Source organism: Haemorhous mexicanus, chromosome 16, assembly GCF_027477595.1.
Source record: "Haemorhous mexicanus isolate bHaeMex1 chromosome 16, bHaeMex1.pri, whole genome shotgun sequence".
Taxonomy (NCBI): Eukaryota; Metazoa; Chordata; class Aves; order Passeriformes; family Fringillidae; genus Haemorhous; species Haemorhous mexicanus.
Window position 1 is genome coordinate 15,312,286 of NC_082356.1, and position 12,074 is coordinate 15,324,359.

Here is a 12,074-nt window from a genome sequence, read left to right on the forward strand (position 1 = left end):
AGCAAAATATCACCTCATCTCTCACACCTCCTCTGGTACTGTTCTCTTCTTACTGATGCCTAATTCTAGATCAAAAAAGAGATGTGCAGTTGTGCAGGCCTCGGTTTCCCTGTCTCAGAGTAAAGGACATCCCAAAATCTTTCCCATGGAGTTTGATGTAAATTTGTGGGTTTTACTTACTCCATGAGTGCTCAGGCAGTGCCCCAGCACTCTGTGACCACATGGGCACAGGGCTGTGCTTAGGGTAAGTGCTGCCTGGCATTCTGGAGAAGCAAACCTAGAGAAATACATGCCAGAAGAGCAGCTTGGCTTGAGCCTGCTCTGTGTGGTCCAGCAGCTCTGGATCACTCAGAGCAGAGGTGGGTGAGCCACTGTTTGCCCAGTGTGGCTTGGGCAGATGTGCTCACCCAGAGCCTGTACTTCACTGGGGATCAGTGTAAGGGATCCTTCATGAACCTTCCTCCCAGCAGCTGAACCTCTCCCTGCTCTCTCTCGCCTCTCCAGCTGCCGTCAGATCCCCCAAAGCAGAACTTGTTTCAGATTTCCCCACCAGAGGTGGTATTTCAGAACTTCGACCCTCATGGTGTCTCTGAAATGGTACTGTCTCTCACCAATGTGTACAAGGTAAGAGCTGGGATGTGGAGCTTTATTGGTTTTTCTGGGTCTGGATTGAAGGCACTTGAGATGGTAGTTCATGTTCACCCTCAGGTTTTTACTATTTTTATCAGTAAAACAGTCTCACTACTGTGAGTTCAGCAGCTTTTCATTAGCAAGGCACAAAATGGCTAACTCTCTCTTGTTACAAGGTCTTTTAAGTCTAAACTATTCAATTAAGGAAGGACACCTAGATTATTTTCCCTTTTAACCTAGTAGCTGGTTCCCGGAAGCATGCAATGCAGACTTTTCTGTCCAATTACAAAACATCACCCAAACCCATGAAGAAGAAGGAGGAAGAAGCATGAAGAAGAAACTTGGGGTGACATCCTGTGCCCTCCATCTTGCTTCCATCCACGACATACTAAAAATCCCAAAACCTAAATTTCTCACCTAAGTGATACACCTACACTGCTCTCTATAATTAATCTATTTCACACTTTTGTGGATTCTAGTCTATCTTGAAGTCTAGGAAACTTTCTCCATGAATGAGGGTCAAAGTCAGTGCTCACCTGCGGGTCAGGACACCCCAGAGCAGACAGAGAAATACTCCCGGTGCCCTGGGTTTCCACAGAGCTTTAACACTGCACTGGGAGAGAAGTGTAATTCCCAGAGCGTACAGCAGGGCAAGTTCTCTGCTGCAGCACGTGCAGAAGAAAATGTCTCAGCACCTTTGTTCTGCAGGATGGTGGAAATCTTCCTGTGCTGGGAATTCTCCCCTGATTCTTGCCATGTGTTGATGGTATCTATCCCAAAGGAGTTGCCTTCTCTTGAAAGCTCTGGATTGGTGTGAATGTTGAGGGCTGTACAGTTCTTACCTGCTCTCGGGCTTTGCCTTGAGTCTGTACTACATCCTGTGTCTCCTTGGTTAATCTTAGCTCCTCTGCCTCTCTCAGCCAGTTTGGCTCCCTTTGTGCAGCTGACAGTCAAACTCAGGGGCTGAGTCTTCTCCACTTTATGCTGGAATCACTTTTCATTAACAGCATTGGCACTGCAGGAGCTGTGTTCTGAAAGAGCCCTGCAATCAGGCGGATGTAGCAGAAGTAGTGGGAGGCTTTTAGGTGCCACTTCAGGTTCCTGCCACTTCATCCAGCTCTGCTCAGCTTTTCCAAAAGCAACACAGTGCTCTGCTTTCCCTTTGGAGAACCACAGCACACCAAAGCCATGAGCTCCTGGAGGTTTTCCCCTTCACTTGAAGAAATTGTGATTGTTTTGCAGTTTCCGAAGAGAGTTGAGAGGAAGAAAGTAGAAAAATATCAGCAGTGGTGTTTCACTGTAAAGAGGAAAAGAGAGACCATTGGAATTTCAGTCAGGGAAACATTTTCCCAAGTGAGGCTTGTGCCAAGAGTGGGCTGGTGGGAAGAGACAGGAGGGAGTCCAAATCATTGGTTTAGACTTTTGGAGAGCATTTTGGCGCTTAGGGATTGATATCAATGAGCTAGAAAATGCATGTTTGCTGTGTCTGTGAATGCCAGAGGGCAGAACCTGGCCTGCTGGCTGGAGTTAGGAATGCCCAGCAGCCCAGCTTGCCTGCACAGGCAGCAAGAAGCCCTGGAGAGCCAAGATTGGCTTTTCATCCTGGAACCACACTGTCAGTCAGTGCTGGTCATGTTTCTCCAGGCAGAAAGTGCCTTTGAAGCCCATAGTCAATAGTCACAGCCTGTCTGTTTTTGGCAGATTGCTCTCATGGTTTTATGATTCTTCCTTGCTGCTTTACTGCCCATTTAAATTCTCTTTGCCATCTCCTTGTTCTAGGGATTGTCTTGCTGGGTTCCCTCTTTTGCTTTTCAGGATTGCTTTTATTCCCAGTAAGGCCACAGTGTTTGGTCTCCTGTCTTGCTGGTCTGCCTGCCTGACTGTATCCCCAGAACTGCCCTACCCCAACCTGATCTGCTAGAAGGGAATTTCTTCCTTCCCCCACAATAATGCTGGTTTGCTTTCAGATAGCACATTCCCCCTCTGGAACATGACAACTGCATGGCTGTGTGCAGGCAGAAGCCAGCAGGTTTTTGGCCTTGATGAATATGCAGGTGACTTGGTTCAGGTGCTCTGTCTCCATCCTGCTGGTGCTGACCTGCTTGGCCCTTCCTTCCTACCAGGCACTGCCTTACTGGCCCTGGCCAAAATGCTGGAGGCAGACAGAAGGGATTCCAGTTCAGCCTTGTGAATGATGTGCCTGTGCCTGCAGAGCTGAAAGTGTTTTGGGAAAGGGGCCAAGGAGGGATGTCAGCAGGGCATGGACAGCTCTCCTCTCATCCTGTTTCCACAAGTGGCAAAATCATTGTTTCATGTCTTTGCTGCAGTTTCCTCAGGTGGTGAAGGTCTCCATGGAGAGCTCCCCTTACTTCCAGCTCACGTGCTCCAACGACGCGTACCGTGTTGTGCCGCCGGGTGCGTCTGCCCTTGTGCGCATCCGCTTCACCCCCAACAAGAACAAGGTGAGACTGGAGGAGCCAAAGCACAGAATGATCTCCACAGCCACTGTTTTCCCTGCACTCTAGGTCCAGCCCATTCCATGCTGTGAGCCTGGCTCCAGTCCATGGGCATTCAGCCTGCAGCCAGTCACCTTGGCATGTGCTGGCAGGCACTGCAGCCAGGCCTGGCAGGCTCTGCTTCCCCTCCCTGCACATTCCTGAGCATTCCCAAAGGAAGATGCACAGGGAACAGGATGGAAAAGGACAGAGGGCTGTTGATAGATGTTCGGCCATCTCTAGGTACAGTGGAAGGGATTTAATTATTATGGAAAATGCTAGAGGAACAAAGAGTCAGAAAGCTTCCTTCCTTCCTGACTGGCAACAGCTTCCCTGCCTCACCCTGGGCTGGAGCAAAGATGGTGCGTTTTCACACCCTCTGTTCTCCAGCCTTGTAGCTGTTCTGTCCCAGAGCACAGCTGACCATGGTACAGCTGCAGGACCAGGGCAGAGGATGTGCTGTGCCTGTGAGCCCGGCCTGGCACAGGCACACTGGGGCTCTGGGTGCCCTTGGTCAGCAGGAGGTTGCTGAGCTGCAGGGGACTTGGACACCTGCCTGAAGGAGCTCGTGTAGAGCAGGTACAAGCTGCAGGCAGAGCTGTGAGCCCAGATCCCGTGGCAGTGACACTGCTGTGGCTCTGTCTTCATGCCTGTAACTGTGCTTGCTCTATCAGCTGGCAGCCCTTCCATGCCAAAGGTGCTTTTGTGGGGAGGTTTGAACACCAGTGCTGAGGCCCTGGTGAGTCTGATCTCAGTGCTGGCATCTGGAGGCTTATTCATACAGAAGGGTTTAGGAGATAGCGTGGAAGGGAGGAAGCCTTGCAGGGAAAGAAAGAGAGGCCCTTTCCAACAGCATCCTGCTGCCTCCTAGCACTGTTCTTCTTCTGAATTGGTTGGAGAGGCAAAGTTAGAGGGGAGTTCTGAGCCAAGTGATGTTTCTGCACCAGGCCAGAGGTGCAGGAGTGCTTTGGGTGCAGCTGTTTTCTCATCTTCTTTTTGCTGCTTAGAGTCAGTTTAACACTTTGTCCTATTCTCAAGCAGTGGGAATATAGAAATCTAAGCAGGAATGTCCTGTGTTCCCTAGCTCCATGTTCCTTAGAAGGGACTTAGGAATTATTTACCATCATTAAAATTTAGAGTAAAAATTGTGGTGGCCTAGGGCAGTTCTCTGGATGACCCAAGTGACAAAAGAGCTTAATGCCACTGAGACAGGTTTTGCAAAGTACACTGGTGCCTTTAAAATGTGACATATCAGTAGAACTTAGTGTTCATTTTGGGGTGGAATAGCTAAATTGATGCCATTGAAGGGTTCTAAGAAATGTTTTTTGTTCTGCCATGGGGATGGCACTAAATGTCCTGTGCTGAGGCAGTTTCTTTTCCTGCAGGATTATTCCCATGAGCTCGTCTGTGTCACTGAAAGGGAAAGGATAGTTGTGCCAATTCGGGCCATTGGTGCCCGAGCTATCCTGGACTTCCCTGACCAGCTGGACTTCTCCAAGTGTCCAGTCAAGTGCAGCACCCAGAAGACTCTGCTGGTGCGCAATGTCGGAAACCAGGCAGCTCGTTACCGGCTGAGCACCCAGAGGTGAGGATCTGTCCTTGCACAAAACACCTTTGGGTGATAACAGGGCTGGGAAAGAGCACCAAAAGGAGCCAGAGCAGCCCTGCAGCCTGGCTGGAAGTGAGCAGGATGGATGGCATCTGCTCTCACTTTTGTTTTTCTGAGCAGGATGCAGCCTTTGAGCTTTCTCTGGCCCCGCTTTCCTGGAGGCTGCTGGAACATGTTGGTAGCTGGCTTGCACCCTCCTGAGCACAAGCAGCTTCTGAAATGCTTACTCAGCACTGTCAGCCAAATAGGCCCATTCTCTGGGAGGCCACAGGCACGTGGCTTTCCAGTGCTCCTCTCATGAGATGCCCAACATGAGCTGTGCTGCAGGCAGCCGGTGCAGTTCCTGCTACTAAAGCTGTTCTGATTTCCCTTGCCAGCTGGGGGCATCAGTCCCCTCTTCTGCTCCATGATGAACCTTTGAAAGCCAGTTTAAAATTTCAAACAGATGGTTTAAATCTCTGAATAAGGTTGTGCCCCCTTTCATTGAGATTTCTTTTTTTTTTCTGAAGTCCCTGTGTTTCCGCCATTTTTTCATTTTGGTTTGTGTTAAATGTTTGCCAAAACATCATGAATTCTTCATTGGAAACTTTGATGAAGGTCGAGTTCCTCCAATGCCTCTCAATATACCACATGCCCATAGGTACGTGCACAGGTGTGTAGGAAATATGAGACATTTAGTGAATGTGTATAAAACAATTGGGCTGATTTAGAAGATAAAAGTGTACAATAACTTTTCCAGAGTGGACCTCTGGAAATCATCTGAGCAAACACACTGCTCAAAGCAAGAGCAGTGTCTGGGGATTGCAAGGTGCCATTGGGAGATCTGGACCTGCCTTTAGATGCCATACAAGGAAAGAAACATTCAAATGGACCTAGTTTAAAAGCAGAAGAAAACAACCTCTTAAAACCTGTCCATACCTTATCTTTTTTGCCTGTTGGGTGCAGTAGTGATTCATTGAAAGGACAGATCTAAAGGATGGGAGCTATCTTAAGGAACAGCTCACATTTAACAGATAAAAGGCCAAAATTTAGCCTGCCTGCCTTGTCTCTTGGCGCTGGTTTTCATTTGGTTATTACAGTGTCAGGGATGTGTCCTTAACAGCTCTTCTATCTCTGGGCTCAGGGTGCAGCTTAGTGATGTTGGCTGAAATTCAGAGGAGTAGAGCTTGTGTCCTTGGGTTTTGGGGAGCCAGATCTGTGTGAGAGATGACTGCTACAGCAGGAAGAGAGGAGTCTGGTGGGTACAGCCCAGGGTGGGATGTAGGAGAGGCAGGGGCTGAATTGCACTCAGTTTTTCAGTCCTGAAAACTGAGTCCTGAACTTGGCTGGATCCTCTTCTCCTGATAATTTGAAAATAAGAAGACACCTTCTTTCTCAGGCAACCCCTGAAGTCACCCCCAGGAGTGTTATTGCCATCCTGCCATCTGAGGGCAGGAGCATGTAACATGGGGCAGAGGTGGGAATGGAATGGAATGGAATGGAATGGAATGGAATGGAATGGAATGGAATGGAATGGAATGGAATGGAATGGAATGGAATGGAGGCAGTGATGAAGTGTGGCCAGGGATTCCCTTAAGTGGCAGCTTCTCTGTTCCAGTGAAATTTCTGGCAGAAGAATAAGAACAAAATCTTATGCCTTGCCCCCAGCAGGCACTGATCCCCTTGAGCCCCAGCAGAGAGCTACAGCAGTCCTGGCATCACCCCTGGGGCGGATGCAGGAGCTCTGGGGATGCTGGGGCCTTGTCTTTCCTCCCCTCTCTCCAAAGCCTCACGTCCAGCACATAAACATTGCTGGCCCAAGGCTTCTCTATCAGCCAGCAGTGATGTTCTCACCAGTGGGAATGGGAACAGCTCAGCCCATCATTGCAGCAAGAGGACCTTAATGAGCTGAACCTGAAGCAAGTTCATCAGCTGTCCCTGCTGACATGAACAAAGTTCAGCTTGCCAGATGTTCTCCTTATTTTTGTGTGTGATGGTTCATCACGAAAGTCCCCAGAACACACTTTTAAGTGACAGATTGACCAGCAGCAAAGCACCAAGGCCAGGAACTTTTGTTTCCTCAGTGGGGCTGTAGAAGAGCACAAAGCCCAGCAGCTGCTGGGCAGAAGCACATTTCCTCTGAGCTGTCCCTGAGCATTAAAGCACAGTCTTGTGTTTGTCAGGCAAGAGCTGTTCACCTGGTGACCAATCCTAATTGCTCCTGTTAAATCCAAAGTGCACCAACACATTTGCATAAGCATTTCCAACACATTGCACAGAGTTTGTCTGGTAGGCCAAGCCAACAGTTACCAGCCTGGATGACACCCCAGAGTCCCAGTGCATTGCTGGTAAACACACAGAAACCTTCTGGTCTGCTTCCTTGGTGTGCTCCTGCTCATGGTGCTTCATTTAGCTGGGATTGGATCCTTCAGACTGCAAATGGCATCCTCCTTTTGGGTTTCCATGTCACTATATTGCTCTAATCTGCATTTGCACTCTTTCAGAGTTTTGATTGCTCCTTTTCTTAGAACTTTTATTGAAGTGCTGATAAAATGTGCCCTTTTTAGGCTAAATCAGGATGTTTTCAGGGTAAAATAAACCAAAGAACCACACTGCAAATTCAACAGTAATTATTCCTTGGTCTTCAAGGAAAAGTTCTTCTCCCTGTCTGATTCCTAGGCTGTAATATCCCAGGACAGGTAGTGCCCTAACATTTGCATCTCCTGAGATGAGTTTTATAAGCAGCAGGAAAAGAGAAATTCCTGAGCTACTCAGTGTATAGTTGTGCATGCAGATAGCTCTGAACCCTCTCTGTGCTTTTCACAAACCATTCTCTGATGGGATTGCTGGCAGTGGGACCCTTGAGTCTCATTGCAGAGGGCAGGATGCAGAGTATGGGGGAGGTGAGGTCATTTTATCCCACAGCATTTTGTGAGGGCTGGATCTCCTCAGAAGTGGGTCAGTGGCTGTTTCTGACCCTGCCTTGTCTTCTGCTGACTGTAGTTGGTTTGCTCCCTGCTTGCCCAAGTGTGAAAAACGCCAATCACTTGTGTTAAAATTTTAAAAGTTTCACAGTAAAAAAATAGTTATAACAATAGTAATAAAAATTTGAGCAATAAAAATTTGGACAATCATAGTTAGGACAATAACAGGAAAATAAAAAAGCAAAGAATATTGGACATCTGGGTGTTCTGCTCTGCCACAGAACAGGTTTTGCTAACAAAGGATTAATCCTTAAAAGCAATAGCCTGTTGCATATTCATATATCTCATACACAATGCAAACATTCCTTTCAAACTAGGGATTTTTCTGTTTATTGTCAACTTCCCCCCTCATCTCGTAAATCAGTCGTCTCAGTCCCCATGAAGTCTGGTTCTTCCCGATAAGGAGGCAGTAATTCTTCTCTTGGGATTGTGGGTATCCTGTTGCTGTTATCTCTGTGTGAATAATTTCTTGATTATCTTATCCATTTCTTGAGCTAGTTAGAAAAAGTATCTTACATCACATAGTTTCTATTTTAGTATTATGTTCTAGCCTAAAACTACATTTAACGCACTACTTAAAAAGGATTAATACAGTGATACAAAATAACTTCCCAACACAAGATATATAGTATTCATTTTAATATTTACGAAGAGCCAGTAATATAATATGCATTTTTCACACCAAGTGAGCTAAGGTGAGCTGCAGTACAGAAGGAATCTCATGCCCAGGTGTCCCCCCGAGCCCTGATCCCTCTCTTTGTGTTGCAGTCCTTTCTCCGTGATGCCAGCCATAGGAATTCTGGACGCTGGTGACACCATGCAGGTGACAGTGGGATTTCACCCGCTGACCACCGGTGACCACTGTGGGTCCCTGGCAGTGTGCTGCAGCACAGGTGAGTGCTGGGCCCTGCACGGGGCACAGGACAGTTCTCCACCATCACTCCCTGTTGTCCCATCCCCCTCCATTCCCTCCAGAGGTACCTCCCCTGCTCAGCTTTACCCCAAAGCGAACTGAGAACTCCTTGGTATTTAGGGGCTTGATAAAGTGGATCCCCTCTGTCCTGGTTTAGGGCAAAATTGGGAGAGAATCCCCAAAAAGGGGGCCCCTCCAGAAAGCAAACCCACACGGCCCCTCCTCCCAACTGGTTCGGGAAGAATTCCTCAGAAGTGGAAAGAACCTGTTTATTTAACAGGCACAGCACCCCCCAGGACACAAAATGAACAATACTGGATGACACCACTCTTTCACCGCTCTGAAAAAGATGACAAATTCAGAAAGTCTCTCCTGGGGTGTTTGCTCTGTTATCAGTCCCTCTGGCACTGGGGCAGCTGCTGCAGCCACAGGGTGCAAACTCTCTCTCGGTGTTTCCCAGGTCCCAGTCTGGAGCAGGTTCGGGTAGATCCAAAAAGGAAAGGAGAAACAGTCCAGGAAGAAATTTGGACTGTTTAGCTAAACTAACTAATGAGAAGAAGCAGAAAGCAAGAGCAAGCAGAAGCAAAGCAGAAGCAAGAGCAAAGCGAAAAGCAGGGCAAAAAGCAAAAAACAGCACTATGTACTGTCTGTATGTCCTGCCGGCTGTGGGGTAGTGGCTGATAAGAGGCACAAAGCAAAACTTTCACTCTGCAGAGCCTCAGCAGAAATAACACACACGAATGGGGATACAAACATCCTACGTCACCCTAGGACACCCTCTAACAGGGCTAAGGTTTTTGGACTCCTGTTTTGCTGGGAGTTGCTGAGTGGAGGAAGGAGGAACCCTGATTGTCCACTACCGTGTGGCTAGGCCTGGGTGAAGTTTTATTTCATTCCTGGGCAGTGCTGTAGGTGAGGTGTGAGGTTTCCATCAGACTCTCTCCAATGCAATGGATTTCTTGCACACCACTGTCCCGTATGCTGCTTCTCTACTGGCTTGTCACAGACCCTTTTTCTATGTTGCCCTCTACACATATATTTAGTTTCTGTCTAATAACATTTTCAGGCCCTCAAGTTCCTGTTTGGTGACAAATCAAAATTTTCCTTGTCCCCATTTCCCAGGCAGTTCATGCTGTTGCAAACCTCTCACATCTATTTCCCATTTGATTTCTAGACTGAGAAATCTCATTCAGTCTTCATACAGAAGCTGCTCTGTGTTAATCTTTCCTTAAATTTATTAATCTTTCCTTTGTCCCTTTTTAATTTAATTTGAAATGCTGCCGCTTGGTTTTTGAGATCAGAACAATATAATATATTTCAAGACTGATGTGGCTGTGGGTTTGGACAGGGAGATGATGAAGATGATTTTCTTGGTGTTCATTTTGTAGTGGTTTGTCAAATTGCAGAGCCAGGCTGGTTGTGTTTCCTTGCCTTTGTCCCCTCCTGCCGTGGGTTGTCACTTGTTCCTCTGGGCCTCCTTTTGCTGCCCACATGTCCCCAGGCATATTTGCTGGTCAGCATCAAGGGATCCAAGGGATCAGGAGAGACAGGAGTCTTGTGGGATGAGCCAGGACTGAACAGGGCTCCTCAACCCTGTCACCTGAAGGACTTGGATGCAGAAATCCCAGTGATGTCACTGGGTCACTGGAGCACATCTGACAAATCTTACTGTGCATACTGTCACCTTGGGGCCAAATCTCTACAAACACACTCAGAAATAAGGTGCTGCATCCAGCTGGTGGCCAGTCACCAGTGGTGTCCCTCAGGGGTCTGTGCTGGGGCCAGTTCTGTTCCATTTTTTATTGATGACGTGGATGAGGGGATTAAGCCTTTCATTAGTAAATTTACAGATGACACTAAGCTGGGAGCGTGTGTTGATCTGCTGGAAGGTAGGATGGCTCTTCAGAGAGACCTGGAACAGTTGGATGAATGGGCAGAGTCTAACAAAATAAGTTTAATAAGTGCCAAGTCCTGCATTTTGGCCACAGTAACCCCTGCAGTGTTACAGCCTGGAGATGGTGTTGCTGGACAGTGCCCAGGCAGAAAGGGACCTGGGGGTGCTGGTCCACGGCTGGCTGGCCATAAGCCAGCAGTGTGCCCTGGTGGCCAAGAAGGCCAATGGCTCCTGGCCTGGATCAGGAATGATGTGGCCATTCCCAGGAGCAGAGAGCTCATTTTCCCCCTGTACTCGGCACTGGTGAGGTCAAACCCTGACTGCTGTGTCCAGTTCTGGCCCCTCAGTTTAGGAAGGACATTGAGATGCTGGAGCACATCCAGAGGAGGGCAATGAGGCTGGTGAGGGGTCTGGAACACAAACCCTGTGAGGAACGGCTGAGGGAGCTGGGTTTACTTAGCCTGGAGAAAAGGAGACTCAGGGGTGACCTTATCACTCTCTACAACTTCCTGAAGGGTGGTTGTAGTCAGGTGGGGTTGGTCTCTTTCTCCAGGCAGCAACTGGCAGAACGAGAGGTCACCATCTCAAGCTGTGTCAAGGGAAATATAGGTTGGATATTAAAAAAAAGTTTTTCATGGAAAGAGTGATAAAGTACTGGAATGGTCTGCCCGGGGAGGTGGTGGAGTCACCATCACTGGATGTGGTTAAAAAAAGACTGGATGTGGCACTGGGTGCCAGGGTTTAGTTGAGGTGTCAGAGAGCAGGTTGGACACGATGATCTTGAATGTCTCTTGCAACCTTGGGATTCTGTGATTCTGTTTAAGGAGGTGCCCAGGACACCCTCACGGTGTGCACACAGAGCTGTCAGGATGTGATAAATGGACAGATCCACAGAACTGCTAACACAGCTAAAAGCTGTGACACTTTCTTCTGTGACCTGTGGTTTGCTCTGTTCCTTGTGCTTCCATCAGCAACTGAGCTGAGCAAAGTCTCCCCTTTGCTTTGTTCCAGGTGAAGAAAATATCCACACAAAGCTCCGTGGAGAAGCTGTAGATGTCAATGCTGGGTTGAGCACAAACTCCATGGAGTTTGAGAAGACTTTCATCACCATGTCAAGCCACAAAACAATGTTGATTGAAAACAGGAGTAACATCACAGCCCACTTCCAGTGGAAGGCTTTTCCTACTGAGAAAGGAGAGATTGAAGAGAAGAGGAGGTTGGTGTGAAAGATGCATTTCAGTGAGATACATGGCCCAAGACTGAAATTGACGTGTGGCCTGAGGGGGGTGTTGGTGCTTCTGAATGGTTTAGGCCAAGTAAACCATGCCTGGCACTAGGGTGTGTGTCCCTGGGCTTCAGGAGCTCAGCACTTGACATTCCAGTTCCATTGATACTCCAACGAGGGGAGGGGAGGGGAAAGGGAAAGGGAAAGGGAAAGGGAAAGGGAAAGGGAAAGGGAAAGGGAAAGGGAAAGGGAAAGGGAAAGGGAAAGGGAAAGGGAAAGGGAAAGGGAAAGGGAAAGGGAAAGGGAAAGGGAAGGGAAGGGAAGGGAAGGTTGGTTGCAGTGACT

At 48.2% G+C, this 12,074-nt stretch overlaps 1 protein-coding gene across 1 annotated transcript; it reads left to right on the plus strand.

Moving 5' to 3' along the window:
• The first annotated feature begins 2,981 nt into the window (after window positions 1-2,981).
• On the plus strand, window positions 2,982-11,837 carry LOC132335005 (hydrocephalus-inducing protein homolog). The gene is made up of 4 exons (XM_059861127.1): window positions 2,982-3,092; window positions 4,511-4,710; window positions 8,466-8,590; window positions 11,516-11,837. Exons 1-4 carry the CDS (start codon window positions 2,982-2,984, stop codon window positions 11,728-11,730), a joined length of 651 nt encoding a protein of 216 aa, XP_059717110.1. The 3' UTR covers window positions 11,731-11,837.
• Window positions 11,838-12,074: the final 237 nt, after the last annotated feature.

Coding starts and splice junctions, on each gene's coding strand:
- LOC132335005 (XM_059861127.1), top strand. CDS start 2,982: ATGGAGAGCTCCCCTTACTTCCAGCTCACGTGCTCCAACGACGCGTAC. Junction 3,093..4,510: donor TCACCCCCAACAAGAACAAG/GTGAGACTGGAG, acceptor CTTTTCCTGCAG/GATTATTCCCATGAGCTCGT. Junction 4,711..8,465: donor TACCGGCTGAGCACCCAGAG/GTGAGGATCTGT, acceptor TTTGTGTTGCAG/TCCTTTCTCCGTGATGCCAG.